Here is a 17,589-nt window from a genome sequence, read left to right as displayed (position 1 = left end):
TCATGAAAAAAATAACAACAAAATGTATTTAAAAACAGACTTCTCCAGTTGGCATTTTGAATGAAATTGCTAACAACTCCAACCCTCTATGTTGTGTTTCTTTTGCTCCTGGAGTCCTCTTGCAGCTTTAATTCTTGAAACTCAGGCGGCAGCACCAGACATTAAATCCCCAAAGGGAGAGGTATTAGTAAACCTTTTGCTGGTCATTCTTTTCTGAATGCAAATGGACAAATTCTTAAGCCCTCTTATTCATTTCATGATGATCATTAGATAAAAAAATTAAGCCTAACTTGCATATTGAAAATAAAAACAAAAACACACACAAAAAAACCTTGCAGATAATAAATATCGCTTATTCACTTATTTTAAACAAAGTCCAATTTTATTCACTCTTAATATCCTTGCAGTCCATTGTATACCTTCTGCACTGACCCTTGTTTCAGTAGCTGTTTGATACCTGAAGAAAGAATGAACAAATGACTCCATTAACAAAAAAATGTTACTTTCCTAGCGTTTAAAGAGCATATTTCAAGAAAAGGCTCATAAAAGGCCTTATGACAAACGTGGATGTGAATTAAATAACTACCAATCTCCAACGTAATCGCATGTAGGTAACCCCACACATGCACATATGTGTCCAGGATGATCCCTTGTCTTTTAGGCCCACATACCACATACATGTCCCACAAAGCTCTATGAAATGAGGAATTAGAAGAGGCAATCAAAAGGGAAAGAAAACTCTTCAGCTCAGTCTTCCATTCCTTCTTCTGTATCCTCTTTTCAGTTTTTACCTCCTTCATTGCTCTCCTTTCTCTTACTATTTAGGACCCCCAGTGGGGCCCTCTTCTCAACCAGTCATCCTAGACATGCACCCATAAGCTTCTAATCTTTCTACAGTCTACCTCATCTTCCCTTTTACAGTGTGGTCCAGTTCATTTGTTTTAAGTGATTCTGTTTCACTCCCATATACTCTATCACTCCCTAGGTTTTGAAGCACAGCTTACACAGACTTTTGTAACACAAAGATGCAGGATTTTTAATATATCGCCTTTACAGAGAAAGATGAGTTCATTCCTATCTTAGTGTTCTACTAGCATTAATGATTGATGTCTCATGTCACTGGAGAGTTCTTCTATTGCCATCCTTTTCTCATCTCACACACACACACACACACACACACAAACACACACACACACACAATAATATGCCATACCTTCTCTCACTTCCTCTGTTAACTGTTCTTTTGGAAAATCCACATCAAAAGTGATTATCAAAGAGCCCTTGATATTGTTGTTGTCAAAGTTGGGGAGCCCTTCCCCTTTCTTCCATAGCTTCGCTCCTGGCCTGGTGATCTTATCCCGGGAAATATGTACCTAGAAAACCAAAGGGAATGTACTGCAGCAGGAGCGGTACATCTGAAGTACATCACACAGCTTCTAGTGAGCACTGGTACACAAAGCTAATGTCACAGCTCAGCAAAAAGAAAGAATGAAGGAGCAAAGGAAATACCATTAGGACAATGTGAGTCAAGAACAAAGGATTTTAAAGAAGAAAAATCAAACACAAAAACAAGTAAACAAAGAAAGGTTTTCGTCAATAGAAACTATAAGGACAAGATTGTCAAAGGCCGTGCAATCCATTCTGAGTAGCTGAAAGGTCTGGCACTGTTATTGCGGTATGCTCAGCAGCAGAGTAAGTACAGACGGCAGAATACGACCAAGAAAGGAGTCCATCTGGTTCTCAATGACTGAAACAGCTGATACATCTCAAAACTACCCACATAAAGGCTTCAAAAGGATGCAGAACGAGTAAATTGGTTTGTTTACCTTGTGACCATCCAAGTGAGTAATATCCATCTCAAAGCCAACCAGTGACTCAACTAATGAGATTGTCACATTTGTGTACAAATCATCTCCTCTCCTTTCAAATATTGGGTGCCTAAAAACAGAATAAGGTAAAAATCATTAATTTCCAACTTTAGGTTCAAACAGTTGTTAGAAAAATCTTGGAAAAAGGTGAACACCACTCTTTCAAACAATAAACATTTCTTAGACATACTTTTGTGTGTAGTATTAATCAAGAATATAAAGTTGTTTAAGTCTTATTAAATGCTACTGTTAAGGAACACACAATCAGCAAAAGCCAGAGTATAAGTAAAACTATAATCATTAGATTATGGAAAAGAGAGAAAGGCAGCTTCTGGGGAGATCATCTTCAGAAATAGGTCTACAGAAGTTTTCCTGAGCTGGGCTCACAAGACTAAGTTGGCTGTAGAAATGCAGATAAAATGGGTGGAGGGAAGGGGAAATAGAGTGAGAAGGAATTCTGGCAAAGACAAGGAAGGTGTCAGGTTTATTCAGGAAACAACACATGTTCCAGTTTCTCTAAGAAGTGATGATAAAGACAAGGTAGGTAAAGAAGCTGGGGAAAACAACACTGAGATTAAAGAGTGCAGGAAGGCAAAGTCCCAGACAGTGGGGGGCCATTTCTCCATATTCTGGTGGGAACCCTGTTTTGATGACTCCTTACAAAGGCAGAGATATTACTGGTTTCCAAAGTGGTAACAAGAGAGCAACAGTAATCAAGAAAGCCGGAGTCCCAGGCAAAACTGTCTAAGCAGCACTTCATGCTGAAGAGAAGCTCACAAAAGAAAAGCTCTCTTTACAGAAGCTGCATATTATGTAGAAGGTTCTGTCTATGGAAAAGTCTCCTATTCTTGTATGGTGCCATACTTCTTCAGCTAAAATCTCAGCTTTGACTCCCTATCTTGTTTGTTTCTCTTTTATAACTCCTTATCAATTATTTCCTTTCAACATCTTTTGCATTTTTAAGTCCTAAGTAAATAAATAACTGGGGCTCAATCCTAGGGCCCAACCCCAAGTTTTCAGCCTTGTAGAGGAGTTACAAATCATCGTTTAGGGTAATAAGGGTAAGAAACAGAGAAAAAAGTCTAACTGCTCTGGTGGCCACCTACGTCTCTATAATTTGACTCATCTGAGAAGACCTCTAAAATTAGATTACTTACTTGACAACTTTGATTCGGAACCGTAAATCTCCAGGCTCCCCATCCACGTGAGGCTCACCTAGTCAGAGCAGATTACAGCATATTGTAAATCATACAAGTTGAATACCACAAATCTATTTGGCAACTGATACATTTTTTTAATCCACTACTTTGGGCATTGACCTGTCAAATCTGTGACGGCAGTGTCTCTGCCTGGTTGTATCAAGTTTCAGATTATTAGAAATCATCACCTTTGCCTCAGATACAGCAGTACATAACTTGACCCATTTCCTAAACAAAGAATGATACACTGGTCTCCTGAACCTAAGTCTTAAAGCTTTTTTTATTTTTAGAGTTTTAAACTTAAGTCTAAAGGTGAGGTCCTGAGAGCATCTTATTAATGCCAACTAGAGTTACATATCTTCTTTCACTGCTGAATTAAAACTCATTAAGGTCTGAACACCCTAAATTTTGATGAAACTTAGGCTACCTCATAATAACTTTTGGCCATGACATTCAAAGGATAAACGGTAATGCTACTGCTTCAGGTAAACAAAAGGCTTTGTATATCCTAAAATTGGCCGAAGAGTGTTGGAAATTATATATGCGTTTACTATGTGAACATTAAGATGGAGTAAGGCAGGGGTGAGAGGTATTCACAAATAAGCAGAGAGCAAAAAGTTATCACAATCAAAAAATCAAATATCAATATTTCACCTTCTCCAATAAAGGGGTACTCCATGCCGTCTCTCACCCCAGGCTCTATTTCTACTTCCAGCGTTCGTTCTTCATTCACTAGTCTGAAGTAAAGAGAATTAAAAGAGGAGAAAAATAATGAAAATAAAACATCAGATATAGATAAAGTTATACCTATTTTATCAGAGCTTTTTCTTGGAAGACTGTAGTGTGCCTCTACTTGACAAAACTATCTGATAATCATTTACATCTTCTATATGCTAAAATCCAGGGTGAAGCTACTATACATTTATAAACATATAAGGCTGCTCTAATAGTACAAGAAGGAAGAAAATGAAGCATTAATACTTGTCGAAAATGTATCAGAAATAAAGGGCACTGCTTGTTAGTTCAGAAACATAAAAGGAGATATTTACAAATACTTCAGAAAAAAATGTACATTGTTTTGCTCTATCCTTGTGCAGAACATGGCAGTGGGGAGGAGACAGAGAAAGATCTAGTATGGACCATTAGTGTTTGACTAGATGAACGAAATTAACAAGCGTTTCTTGGTAGAACAAAGAAGGTGCTTTCACTTACTTGACATTAGGGCATTCGTCGCAGACCACCTCCTGGGTCATTTGGAAGCGCCCAGGGCCCAGCTGGGTGGTCCGCATCTCTTGCCGACAATTGCACTTCCGTTTGCCAGGAGCCTGCCTTGCCACAGGTTTGTTTCTAACTACCTAGGAAGTGCATAAACAACATCAGCTTCTCTCTTGTGTAAAACAGCCTTTCCTTTCCTCAATTGATCAAGGCTCTGCACATATGCCTGGACTGAAACTTCCCCTTCTCTGGCAATCTATCCCTCAGAGATCTAAAGCTGACAAAACTCTTTGAAGAGTACAAATCAGCCCCCAAACAGGAATGAAGCAAACACATACTTAAATGACTCAAATTCTAAAGCTGGAGAAGTAGAGACAGGAGTAAGAAACAAGAGAACCGAAAAATAAAGTGTATGATATCAGCATTTCTAAGCCACAACTAAATGCTACTGAGTTAAAGTACTTCATGTAATGATTATCTTTTAGGAAATCCGAGCTGTGTAAAGCATAACCCCTGAGGAACAATCACTACCTTCAAAACCTGGTATGTGGCTACTATCCAATCCTCTGGTTAACCTAATGAAAATGTCTCCTTATTTCAGGAAATGCAATCCAGGACTATTTTCTGGAGCTATCTCCATTCAGATACTTTAACACATAGGAAGAGAAACAATGACCATCTCTTTGTAGTTGACTGCAATCAAACATTCTGATCCCTCTAAGAATGTAAAATTGATATATATGCAGAAATGTATTCCTAGTTTTGCCTGTTTAAATAGTCAAACATCTAATCACAAGGTATGTGCTCACGCAGCAGAATGACGAATGCTTGGAGAAAAATCCCTTAAAGCCTACCAACATATGAAAGGCCCAGGTCAACAGAGTAAATTATAGCAACAATAATAGTAATCAGAGCAAACATTTTATAGCACTTACTACATGCCAAGCCATGTGCCAAACACTTTTACATATTTATTTAACCCTCACAACTCTATGAGACAGGTACTGTTATTATCCCCATTTTACAGGTGAGGTAACAGAAGTATAGAAAGGTTAAGTAACATGACCAAGGCCACATGACTAATACATGGCAGAGCCAGGATTCTAAACTAGGCAGTCTAGCTGCAAAGTCCATGCTTCTTAACCATTGTGCTATCCTATTTCTCAAGGTATTTTTTTTTCTTTAAAAAAGAATTTACATACAGAAGGAGCAGGATTGAAAACAAGGAAAAAAAGAATTTAGCATGGGGTTACTGAACCAGCAAAGCCATTTATAGCCTTTACAATAGTTGGATTAAAAAAGAGTTTGTTCGGGAACACACTAACAGCAAAAAGTGATGTCTACTGTGTATTAGTGACAACTGCAGAACAGGCTTGGAAGGGAACATGGGCGCTAATTAGGCTCACCTCTTTCCTCCCATCTAAACAACCTCACTGGTTTATGAATATTTTTAATGCCCTTTTCTCCTGCAGCCTCAACAGTATTACAAGTCAGTTGCATCTTCTGTGATTGTCTATATCTCTTCTTTCAATTATTCAGAGAAGCAGCTACAACTAAGAAGAATACGCTTCTTGTCAAGATGGCACATATGCACAGGCTACCGGCTGTCTCCTCCAGTATCCTGGAAAAACTACAAGAAAACATGGATTCCTGGAAACAGTAACTACAACACAGAATATATGAGAAAATCCCACAGATAGAGGGCTGTTTTGAACTGTTTCCCATGACTGCAGAAAACAAAAGACTCCAGACAGCAAACAAAACAAAAAAACACCCCGAGACACCAAACAAAACACAGTTAAAACCAGTGGGCCAGGGCTCAGCCCACGATGCTCTGCAGGGAAAGGTAGTTGCTGGTACCTGTAAGGGAATATCAGCTCAAAGGCCAAGACAGCTAGATACCTGAGAAGGTCTATCATCTGCCCCACAAAAGACAACAAACTGAATAACACATATATTTTAAGCAACTGTACTTTGCTTAAAAAAAGATTAGACAGACCAGGAACTTAAAACAAGCATGATAATACTGAAGGAGGGAAGGCATTAGTAAAATGATACAGAGTAAGAAATAATGCAAGAATCAAGTAGAAATATTATGCATAAAAATATGAGTTGAAATTAAAACACAGCAGATGGGCTATTATTAGAATGGATATAGCTGAAGACTGAAGTAGTAAGCTGGGAGATCAAAATGAGGTACCTCCCAGAAGGAAGCAGTGAAGGATGAAGAAAATTTATTTTTCGTATTTAAAAGAAAGTTAAGAGCAGACAGAAGTAGGAGTGATAGAATTGTAAAAAATAATGAGACATATTTTCCAGAATTTAAAAAAGCTGAATAATCTCATATTAAAAGATCCCAGAGTTTTAGCAGAAAATATAGGTGAACAGCTTTCTTATTTTATTTTAAAATTTTTTTCCAGAGATGAGTTTCAGTTATGTTGTCCAGGCTAGAGTGCAGTGGCTATTCACAGATGAAATCACAGGACATGATAGCCTCAAACTCCTGGCCTCAAGCAATCCTCCTACCTCAGCCTCCTGAGTAGCTGAGATTACAAGTGTGCTCCACTGCACAAGGCTGCTTTCTTATTTTAGAACAAAAACGAATTTCTTTAAAAAGACACAAAAACTAACCATTAAAGACTGATAGATTTAATTACATTAATTAGTTCTGTTTGCTGAAAATTGAAATAAATCTTAAACATAATGAAAAGACAAGTTACAAACAGATAGGCTATATCTGCATTACATACAGCCAACAAAGAATTAGCAGCAAGAGTGAAGTACTCTTAGAAATCAATAAGCAAGAGGCAAAAGAAAGAACAGGCATTTCACAGGAGAGGAAACAAATATGGCCAATAAACACAGGAAGAGATGCTGATCCTAATTGGTAATTTAAAAAAATGTAAAACAAGACCATAATGAGATATTTTATACCCACTTGATAAGCAAAAATTAAGAAGTCTAATCCACTTCTTAATAATTCCAAGTATTAGTGAGGCAGTGAATCTATAGGATCTCATAAATTGCATGTAGAAGCATCAGTACAATCAATTTCAAAAACAATACAGTATTAACTTGTAAAAATGAACATTGGTTCATATTACCCAGCAATTCTACTCTCAAGCATATCCACCCAAGAGATATTCTTGTTCATCTGAACCTGGAAATATGGATTAAAATGTTCATAAAAGCGCTGTTTGGAATTGAATAAAACTGGAAGAAACAAAAATGCCTATTAATAAATTATGGTCACAATATAGCAATAAGCAACAAGGGTGAATCCTAGTAACATAATAGTGAGTGAAAATAACCAGTCCCAGAAAATAATGAATAAAATACCATTTCTAAAAAATCAAAAACAATATAATAAACAATACATTATTCAGGTATTCATATATACATGATAAAGTAAGAATGGCAAAAGAACAATAAAGACATAATTCAATACAGTAGTTACCTTTGAAGGGAGGCAGGGTAATGGAACAGGGAAGTAGCATGTAGGTAGATTAAGTCATGGTAATGTTTTACTTAGTTCTTAAGCTGGGTGATAAAACAATGACATCAGTGTATCATGAACCAAGCATTATAATTAATTCAATTTTGTGCATTTGATCACTCCCTCTTACCCTCAAAAAGACAGAGAAGGTACATATAAACCTCTTATTTTTAGTCAAAAGTGCAAGTTCTGGGAGTCAATATGAACAGCTATATTGTTTGAACTTACTTCCACAAAATTTCCTGCATATACTTCTTCCAAAGTGACTTCTAGATCTACAATAATATCACTTCCTCTTGGAATATTTCTGTCTTGCTGACGAGGGGTTCCTCCAAACATGAAACCAAAATCCCCAAAGAAGCTAAAGATAAGTGCAAAATCATCAGGAAAAAAAAAAAATCAAGACTCTATGTTTCACAATTAACTCATTTTCTTTACGTTGATAAACTACTGTTTCTACCAATGCATTGTGCAAAACTACAAGGTATTTTTTAATACAATGGAGTCAACTATCATACATAATTTTAAATTTATATACTATCAACCATATTGTAACTATATGGTCCCTTACTACAAAAAAATCCGCTTTTTAACAAAATATAGCCCATACATATAGTACAGTACATACACACACAGTATGCCAATGAATTCAATGTTGGACCCAACCAATGAAATAATAATCTTTCAATATTGGGAAAAATCTGAATATGGTGGACTTATTGAGAAAGAGTACAGTATACATAAACTTGTGTAATGCTAAATGTAATGGTTAATTTAAGAATTTTTTATCGGTAATTTTAACATATGTAATGTTCTCTTTACATGCTTTTTAGAAGCTAACTTGTTGAAAGAAGCTACTGCTCTACACAAAAATCTTGAGTATGTAATTAAATAAGCTAAAAAAGCATCAGCCTTAGTAAAATCCTAGTGCTTAAGGAGAAGGAAGTTCTAGCCTCTATAAGACCCAAACTAATTTTTGTAAGTAACAAGAGTAACTTGAGATTAACAAAAAAGGTGACCTTCAATCCTACAGGTGGTTTAATCTAATGTTAATTTTTGGTGTTATTAAGAAGCCTCATATATTAGCATAGCGAAGATGATAACTATATAACTCCCTCTCCCACCAACCAACTCAGGTGAATGAATTCCCTGAATCTTAAATAAAGGCAAGGGGAAAGAACAGGGTGGGGGCTGGGGAAGCTGTTTCTCTTTCTGGTATTCCCTAGGGATCACTTCAGCCAGCCAAATTTATCCTGGCGGGGGGGAAAAGATGTCCTAATCATGTTACTCACACATCTTTACAGACCCTAAAAATCTACTCCCCCACCCCAGGCCCTCCAACCAAGCACTAAATGGTGGTAACTACTATATGCAACAGTGATTCTTACTTCTTTTGGGGAAGGGTTCACAGAACCCTTTGAGAATCTGAAGAAAACAATGAACTCTCCCCATAAAAATGCAGATTCGAACATCTTTTTGTTTATAATTTCAGACCTGAAACCCCAGATTAAGGTCTCTTAGTATATGTAATCATCAGGGAATGTGGAAATTCAAATGCTCAATAAAGAGAGGTTCAAAGAGTGAGGAAGAAAGTGTTTATTATTCCAACCACCCAGCACTCCCAGAAAGCAAGAGATAAAGGTCCTCTACCCTAATTCCTTCCCCTAATGCTGGTTATTATAATCACCCTCACTTGTTGATAGCATGAAAGAGAGGCAGCTCTGGGTATGGGAGCAGGAATTTTTCTATCTCTGCTAACAATAATTTTGCTCATTAAGTGGTTTGCAGATTCCAAGGTAGCAAGTAGGCAAGGATGAACTGATTTCCAACACATGTCCCCGCGAATTGTCTGCACTGATTTAACTGATACGGTTGGCTAGATGGAATGTCCTTTCAGTGCCATCCGTCTTTCCTGAAGCTTTGTGAAAATAGAAGACTATCTTCCCACAGGGAGGACAATAATTGATCTTTGGATCAGCTAAATTGTACTGTTCATCAAAAGTTTCTGAACTAGGGAATGAGAATAATTCTTTAATCGCTAAGTGACCCTCTCTCAGACACTAACACTTTGCAGATGGGTAAATTACTCACTGTGAAAAAATGTCTCCATGGGAGCTCTGATGACCATCTTTTAATCCTTCTTCACCATAAGTATCGTACTGTTTCCGTTTCTCACTATCTGACAGAACCTGGGGATAAAAGCCAGTGGAGGAAAAGATCATGAGTTGGTAATATCCAGTTAAGGCACAGTCATATTTATGTTTGTTTTTACTTTGACAGTGGGTCTAAAATTTTAATAGAATGCAGTTTCCATTATGTACTGTATTAAGGCATATTTACAAAGTTATTTTCTCTAAGACTAAATTCTTTGATGCATTGTTCATTCCACATTGCTCCATTCATGTTTTTAATTTAAAGTTCTCAAAACCCGCGTAGTCACTAAAAAATAATACCTGAGATTAGCAATGCAGCTGTGAAGGTCAGGGTGGTAACAGGAAAGAGTTAAGACGGATTCCTCAGGTTTACTTCCCATGCAGTTTGACTTTGGTGCTTATGCTGTTAACCACTATACTGCCTTCAGAACAACTTGGCCCCACAGGTCTATAACATCCCCTACCCAAAACACACACACACACACACACACACACACACACACGCGCGCGCGCATGTATTAGGAGATTGTCAAGTCAAGGAAATCAAATGACAGGCCCTCCAGAGAGGCCTACACTGATATCTTTTCATCCTCCTTTTTTCATTTTTTGGTATATGCAGAAATCCATTTGTGGAAGAATTTTGCCTGCCATATATATATATGTTTAAGTTTGTAATGTCCTGAGTTTGAAATGCAGAAAGAGTAATAAGTAAAAATACTCTATGAAGGTTATTCAAGGTCAATTTCATTGCTTGAAATAATTCTTGAAGTTTTAAGTTTCGGAGAACTACATACACAATCATGACTATATGCTTTCTCTCTGTATATTAAAGAATGTAACAACAAAATAAGCTTCCATCCTTTTCAAAATTTGCCTTCAACATGCAAAAAAAAACTTTCTCTTTTATTTAGAGCAATCTGATATATATGCACATATATACTTGTGAAAATTAAATGGCTTTAAAATCTTCCTTTGATATTTATAAACTCCTACTTAGACAAAAGTCTGAAGGAGAGAGTTATTTCAAAACCACACTCATGGTGGCCCAGAAAAAGAGAGGTTCAAAGTAGACGGGGCTTGTTGACTTAAAAGAAAGGCATATTCACACAGGACACACTTTTGGCTTAGGGCCCAAATGAGGTGTAAGGAGTCATGGCAAAAATGTATTAACATTTAAGATATCCTTGAAAGGATAAATAGAAATTGAGTATACAAGAGAGTGAACATTCTTAAAAGCAAAGGCAAATGGGTTATTCCAGAAGTGACCACAGTACTTGATTAAAGCCACTATGATAGAAAAAGGGAGAGGAAAGCATGTTTTCACAAGTATCTTTAGAAAACAGGTACTTTGGGGAAGCAGAAATGGGCACAATTAACTTGAAAAAAAAACCCTTATTATTATCTGGATCTCCAATATTTTCACTTTTAGTCTACTTCTCTGATCTGATCTTGACAAATAAATGAACCCTGCATTTGAGACTATAAAAAACACCATTTCAAAACCCCCAAAGACTAGTTTTAAGTCAGTTTCTTTTTAGACATCAGAGGCTTCTGTAATAACCCCCTAAAAACTACTCTTGAAGTCATTATCATTTACTTCCTCCTCACTTTTCTTCCATCAAGGAATGCAATTTTATTCCATGGTCTTGGAAACTATTTTAAAAGAAAAAAGGTTTTTAGTTGATTGGCCAACCAATACACAGATTCTCAAGTAATTAAAATGCCAGCAGTGATCCTAGCTCTGTAGAGAAAACAAATTTGTATTCACAAAAGATTCTTCATAACTGTACTCGGATTCTAACTTGTGAACACTAATTTACCTAAGACTAAAGGCAATCAAGCTTGAATGATAAAAAGAAAACAGAAATTTGAACTAGTGGCTAAAAGGATTGTTATAGTTAAATAAGCCACGATTTCATGACTGACCTTTGTATAGCCTGCCTAGGTCATTGATAAAGAACGTGAAGATTCTTTAGAGAGCATGGTAAATTCAGCTTCCCTAGAAAATGTTTTTGAGTATTAGGTTCCTAGCAAACAAGGGGACTATTCATGGAAAATACAGTGCAAAATATAGAATGCATATTATCAACAAGAAACAAAATATTACATATAATTTAGGATGGGCCATCAACCTTCCCAAGTTTATTGATGTGCCTCAGGTTAAGAATTTCTGTCCCTTGGCCAGGCACGGTGGCTCACGCCTGTAATCCCAGCACTTTGGGAAGCCGAGGCGGGTGGATCATGAGGTCAGGAGATCGAGACCATCCTGGGTAACACAGTGAAACCCTGTCTCTACTAAAAATACAAAAAATTAGCTGGGTGTGGTGGTGCACACCTGTAGTCCCAGCTACTCGGGAGGCTGAGGCAGGAGAATGGCGTAAAACCCAGGAGGCGGAGCTTGCAGTGAGCCGAGATCGTGCCACTCTACTCCAGCTTGGCAGACAGAGCGAGACTCCGTCTCAAAAAAAAAATAAAAAAGAATTTCTGCCCCATAGGATCCCTGAAGGTGTTGAAAGACAAAAGGACCCCAACAGCTCTTGGGTTCACCTGGGTATAACTCACTGTTTCAATTCCATTGCTTCTTTAATCTAGAGATCTTGGGATTCCTTCCTTTCAAGGTTTGTGTCTTCCTAAAATATTTTTTAATTTGTTTTTAGCCTTCTCAATATACAAGAATTTAAACTTAAATTCAGGAGTTTTAGCTCTATGACTTTTAGTTCAATTAATTTTTTTCTGTGTCCATTTAGAAAATGAGAATAAAAATATGCCTAGCTCTAATATATTTCCTGGTGTCCTAGTGAAGATTAAATGAGATGATACACATGAAGTGTTTTGATCCCCAGATTAGAGGTTGCAAAATCAAATTAAAACTGTGCTCTGTTTGATTTATGTAAAAAAGAAATTTAACTGAATTAGTTACCAACACTTTTACAAGCAGAACTCATATAAAAAAATCTAGATTTTCAACTTTTCTTGAAAAATTAAATCATCCAGGAACATACTGTTTGCATTTGTATGACAAAAACTGGCTGGGGTTGAGTAACAGCTGCTCCCTTGAAATGGGGCCAGAAGGCTTCAGTTTGTCAAAGTCCTCAACAATCCTTATTGCTTCCCAATATGGAGGCAGAATATCTGCTGCCATGTTTTAACTTATACCTGCCCTGCATGTTATTTGTCTAGTTCATATGAACACGCAGGTTTGCAACTCTCATGAAGGCTTTCTTTTTATTTTTGGTTCTAGCTCCCAAACTGATTGAACGACAGACCAATCAGTTGGTCTACTTATTAATCTATAATAAGTTCGAGACTAGCCTGGCCAACATGGTGAAACCCTGTCTCTACTAAAAATACAAAAATTAGCCAGGTGTGGTGGCACGCGCCTGTAATCCCAGCTACTTGCGAGGCTGAGGCGGGAGAACTGCTTGAACCCAGGAAGTGGAGGTTGCAGTGAGCAGAGATTGCACCACTGCACTCCAGCCTAGGCAATAGAGACTCAGTCTCAAAATAAATAAATAAATAAATGTGAGCTGAAAGGACTGTTTCTCTGTATTGTATGTTTTTTCTAGAGCTACAGATTTTATTCGTACTTTATCACTTTTTCTGACTCACCTCATAAGCAGCACCCAGATCCTGGAATTTCTCCTGGGCTTGTGGATCATCAGGGTTCCGGTCGGGATGAAGCTGCAGGGCTAGTTTCCTATAGGCCTTTTTAATATCCTTTATAGAGGCACTTCGAGGCACCCCCAAGATCTTATAGAAATCTCGTCTGGGAAGTAGAGGGAGAGAATACTTCATTAAAGAGTTACATGTTACATTTTTCAAAGTAAAAGATTTATTTTTCCTCTACATTTAGGTTTGTATCTGAGCAAAGAGGTATAAAAATGAAGGTTTATGTGACACATACACACACAAAGAATGACTAAAAAGAGAACACCAGAATTTGTAATGAATCTTATATATTGAAGTAATCACAGTAAGAGGCTATATACTTCTTTTCGGATTATTCAAAACATCTGTGGCACTTTTCTTTCAGAACCACCTTCGGTCAAGAAAACCACTTCCTTATTTTATGGTCTCATGTTATCTTTAGGCAATAACCATATAATCAAATTAACTCTTCCCCCCTTTCCCTATACTGGCTCCAAATGATTTTGACTTTTCTAAAAGTCAAATAACACTCTCAAAGGATGATTTTCCTTCTTTAAAAAGATTATGCCACATAAATGTCCTAACAGTAGCACTGCCAGAATGTTAAAGATGAAGCAACTTAAGATAATAAATAGCTCAAGAAGCTGGGAAGTACAAGGGCTGTCTAAAGATCTTCTTGCTCACATCCCGCATCCAATTTCGTTCAGTCCCAACTCGGGCTGGCATCATCCACCCACTTTAATGTCAGCCCCCCAATGGCTCTTCGAAGGCTTGGCATAGAGCATCGTCCGCTTCTCCACCTCAGCGGGGCACAGCAACTCACCTCTTTGATCAAACAAACGTCCATCCCCTCAACCTCAGCCTGGCACTGTCACTACCTTTCCTTACAGTCAGGCATCCCTCTTTCTTCCCCAGCTCTACGTGACACTGCTTCAGCTCGCAACCACCTTCTTTCCCTCATCCCCCAAATGCCGTTTGGCAACGCATCCAACTCCCACTCCTCTGGGCAAATCTAGCTCTACCTAAGACCCTCTCTGGACCTAAGGCCCTCTCACTGGTGTCACCCACGGTTCTCCTCTCACCCCACTAGCCTGGCCCATACTACACCTTCCTCCGCCACCCCGCCAACCCACAGCGATGCCCCTCTCCACTCCGTCAGTCTGGCAATGCCACTTCCCCCACCCCCTCCCACCCCCCAGCAAAGGCTGACCCACGGGCCCCGTTGTCTGCGAGTGTCTGTTCCTCACCCGGCAATCACCGCCCCGATGAGGTATAGCAGCAACAGGCAAAAGGTGCTCAGGTTCTGCGGAGCCATGGTTCCTCTGTCCCGGGTCCTGTTCCACACACTCCTTACAGCCTCCTCCGCCGCCGCGTCGGCTCGCCAGCCCACCCGGCCCTGTGAGGCCGCCTCACACCGGGGGGGCGCGGGGGGTCTCCTTGGTCCGCAGAGACAGCTAGCTAGCCCCCTCTTCTGCCGGTCCACTTCCCGGGAGTCCCGAGTCCCGGTGAGAGAAGCCCCCGGTAGGCGAGAGCCAATCGTTGCCCGGGACATCACACGCGGCCGGCGCCTGGAAGCCAATCAGCGCAGTACACTTCACCTCCGAGGCGGCACGGGCAACCAGTTAGGCTTCAGAACTGCAGTCGCAGCTCTTGACCAATTAGAAGCGGAGACGTCAGAGGGTCGCGCCGCTGCAGGAACCCGCTCTGCCTGAGCTACCTCGAGTCGTAGAAAATTACGTAATGATAGGGGGCCGGTCAGAGTGAGGGCACCTGAGGTACACGAAATCCCTCCGGCTTGCCCACTTCCTCGGACTTTCCACCAATCAGGAGGCTCCTCCCCAGCACCAACCAATTGTGGGAGAGAAGTTTTCTCTGTGCTACAAGCCTGGAATTTCATTCATACCCAGCTACGCTCCGAATGAGGGAGCAGAGGTACAGCGGCCGAATGAGCGGGGACAGTTATTCCACGACAGGTGTACATCAGACGCATTGCTTAGGCCTCTTATTTTACGTTCTCCAAGCAACTCCATAAGACAACTGTCTCGGAAAGGCTACAGTGATGACAGACCGACTTAAGTTCGGATTCGGCTTCCACCGCTTCTTAGTGGTGAGACCCCCCACCCCTCCCCTCCTCCCAAATCTGAGCCTAAGTTTCTTTATCAACAAAACTAAGGCAAAGCACTTATTGGCAGTTCTGTGAATTTTAACAGGGAAAAAAAATCTGTAAATCGTCGGGCGTATAGTAAGCAGGCAACGAGTAAAAACCATTATTACGGTTCAAGCAGAACTCTTTGATTCCCCGTCTTCCCCCCGATTTTGTTCATCGCAGTTACACAACACCTAGTTGATCAGGACAAAACTCTAGGTGTTTTTATTCCTTTCATGCATAAGCTATCCAACTCTTTACCTCTGAACTATACTTCAATCTGTTCACTACATCTCCATTACCAGGATTCTGGGTCACAGTGTATCTCTCACCTGGCCAGGGTCTCCTAACTGGCCTCCTTGCCCCTACTCTTAATATCTTCCTTAATACCTTAATATATGTTGCTCATCCCTGTCCCTCACTCCATGATTTAAAAAAAAAAAAAAAAAAAAGCCCGGGCGCGGTGGCTCACCCACCCAAAGTGTAATCAGCACTTTGCGAGGCCGAGACGGGCGGAGCACCTGAGGTCAGGAGCTTGAGACCAGGCTGGCCAACATGATGAAACCCTGTCTCTACTAAAACTACAAAAATTAGCCGGGTGTGGTGGCGAGCGCCTGTAATCCCAGCTGCTCGGGAGCCTGAGGCAGGAGAATTGCTTGAACCTGGGAGGTGGAGGTTGCAGTGAGCCGAGTTCCTGTCACTGCACTCCAGCCTGGGCGACAGAGTGACACACCGTTTCAAAATAAATAAATAAATAAATAAAAAATAAAAGTCAAATCATGTCACTCCCCTGTTTAAAACCCTGGAATGGCTCTTCATTTGCACTTAGAATAAAATCCCAACTCTATGCTAGTTTACAAAGCCGTTTATGCTTTGTAAACCTATTATACTCCTAACCATGCTCCAGCAAAACTTGCTTCCTTTCTTTTTTTGTATACACCAAGCTCATTCCTGCCGAGGGCCTTTGTGCTAGCTATTGCCTTTGCCTGAAACACTGTACTCTCCCTCATGTGCTAACATGGGTGATTCCTTCTTTAACTCATATATCAGCTTAAAGGTCGCCACCTCAGGGAAGACTTCCCTGACCAATTAATCAAAATTAGCCCCTACCGAATTCCTTACTCTTACACCACCCTGTTTTCTTTTCTTTATTTTTTTTTTTTCCTGAGACGGAGTCTTGCTCTGTCGCCCAGGCTGGAGAGCAGTAGCGTGATCTTGGCTCACTGCAACCTCCGCCTCCCGGGTTCAAGCGATTCTCCTGCCTCAGCCTCCCGAGTAGCTGGGACTACAGGTGCACACCACCATGTCCGTCTAATTTTTTTGTATTTTCAGTAGAGACTGGGTTTAACCATGTTGGCCAGGCTGGTCTCGAACTCCTGACCTCAAGTGATCCACCCGCCTCAGCCTCCCAAACTGCTGGTATTATAGGCATGAGCCACCACGCCCGGCCTCCTATTTTTTTCATCCCTGGTCCCTAGACTTACACACTGAAATGCCAGTTTCATGAGAGCATGAATCTATATTGTTCTGTTCACAGCTGTATAAAAGAGCACCTTAGAACAGTGCCTGGCATGGAGTAGGTGCTGAAGTACTTTTGAGTCAAAGTTACTTGGATGGTGATCATTGTATGGCTGGCTTCTTACTCTTCAGGCCTCAGCTCAAATTTGGCACCACAAAGTGGCCTTCCCTGACCCCCCGCCCCAATTTTCATAGCATTTTTCACTATTTGAAATTATCTTATTTTATTCCTTAATATGTATTGTCTATTCTCCCTGTTATACACTCCAAGAAAGCAAGGACCTTGTCTGTTTTGTTCACTCCTGTCATTCTAGTGCGTACCACTGTGCCAGACACACAGTGGTAC

General features: G+C 39.8%; 1 protein-coding gene across 1 annotated transcript; it reads right to left on the bottom strand.

The window, feature by feature from the left end:
• Positions 1-15,625, bottom strand: DNAJB11 (DnaJ heat shock protein family (Hsp40) member B11). The gene is made up of 10 exons (XM_008955699.4): positions 14,827-15,625; positions 13,541-13,697; positions 9,870-9,967; positions 8,007-8,139; positions 4,280-4,422; positions 3,722-3,804; positions 3,026-3,083; positions 1,827-1,938; positions 1,214-1,373; positions 1-457 (listed from the first exon to the last, which is right to left on the bottom strand). The coding sequence occupies exons 1-10, from the start codon at positions 15,129-15,131 to the stop codon at positions 393-395; spliced, it is 1,314 nt and encodes a 437-aa protein (XP_008953947.3). The 5' UTR covers positions 15,132-15,625; the 3' UTR covers positions 1-392.
• Between the last annotated feature and the right edge of the window lie 1,964 nt (positions 15,626-17,589).

This window comes from Pan paniscus, chromosome 2, assembly GCF_029289425.2.
Source record: "Pan paniscus chromosome 2, NHGRI_mPanPan1-v2.0_pri, whole genome shotgun sequence".
NCBI classification, from domain to species: domain Eukaryota; kingdom Metazoa; phylum Chordata; class Mammalia; order Primates; family Hominidae; genus Pan; species Pan paniscus.
Note: the sequence above shows the minus strand (reverse complement) of the source record. Positions and strands in the feature narration are given on the sequence as shown.

What these genes read in the sequence shown, in the direction of transcription:
- DNAJB11 (XM_008955699.4), bottom strand. Translation starts at nt 15,131, where the DNA reads ATGTCCCGGGCAACGATTGGCTCTCGCCTACCGGGGGCTTCTCTCACC. An exon ending in ATCGGGGCGGTGATTGCCGG is followed by an intron (nt 13,698 to 14,826) that starts GTGAGGAACAGA and finishes TCTACTTCCCAG; the next exon opens with ACGAGATTTCTATAAGATCT. An exon ending in AACAGAGGAAGTGAGAGAAG is followed by an intron (nt 458 to 1,213) that starts GTATGGCATATT and finishes TTCTTTCTTCAG; the next exon opens with GTATCAAACAGCTACTGAAA.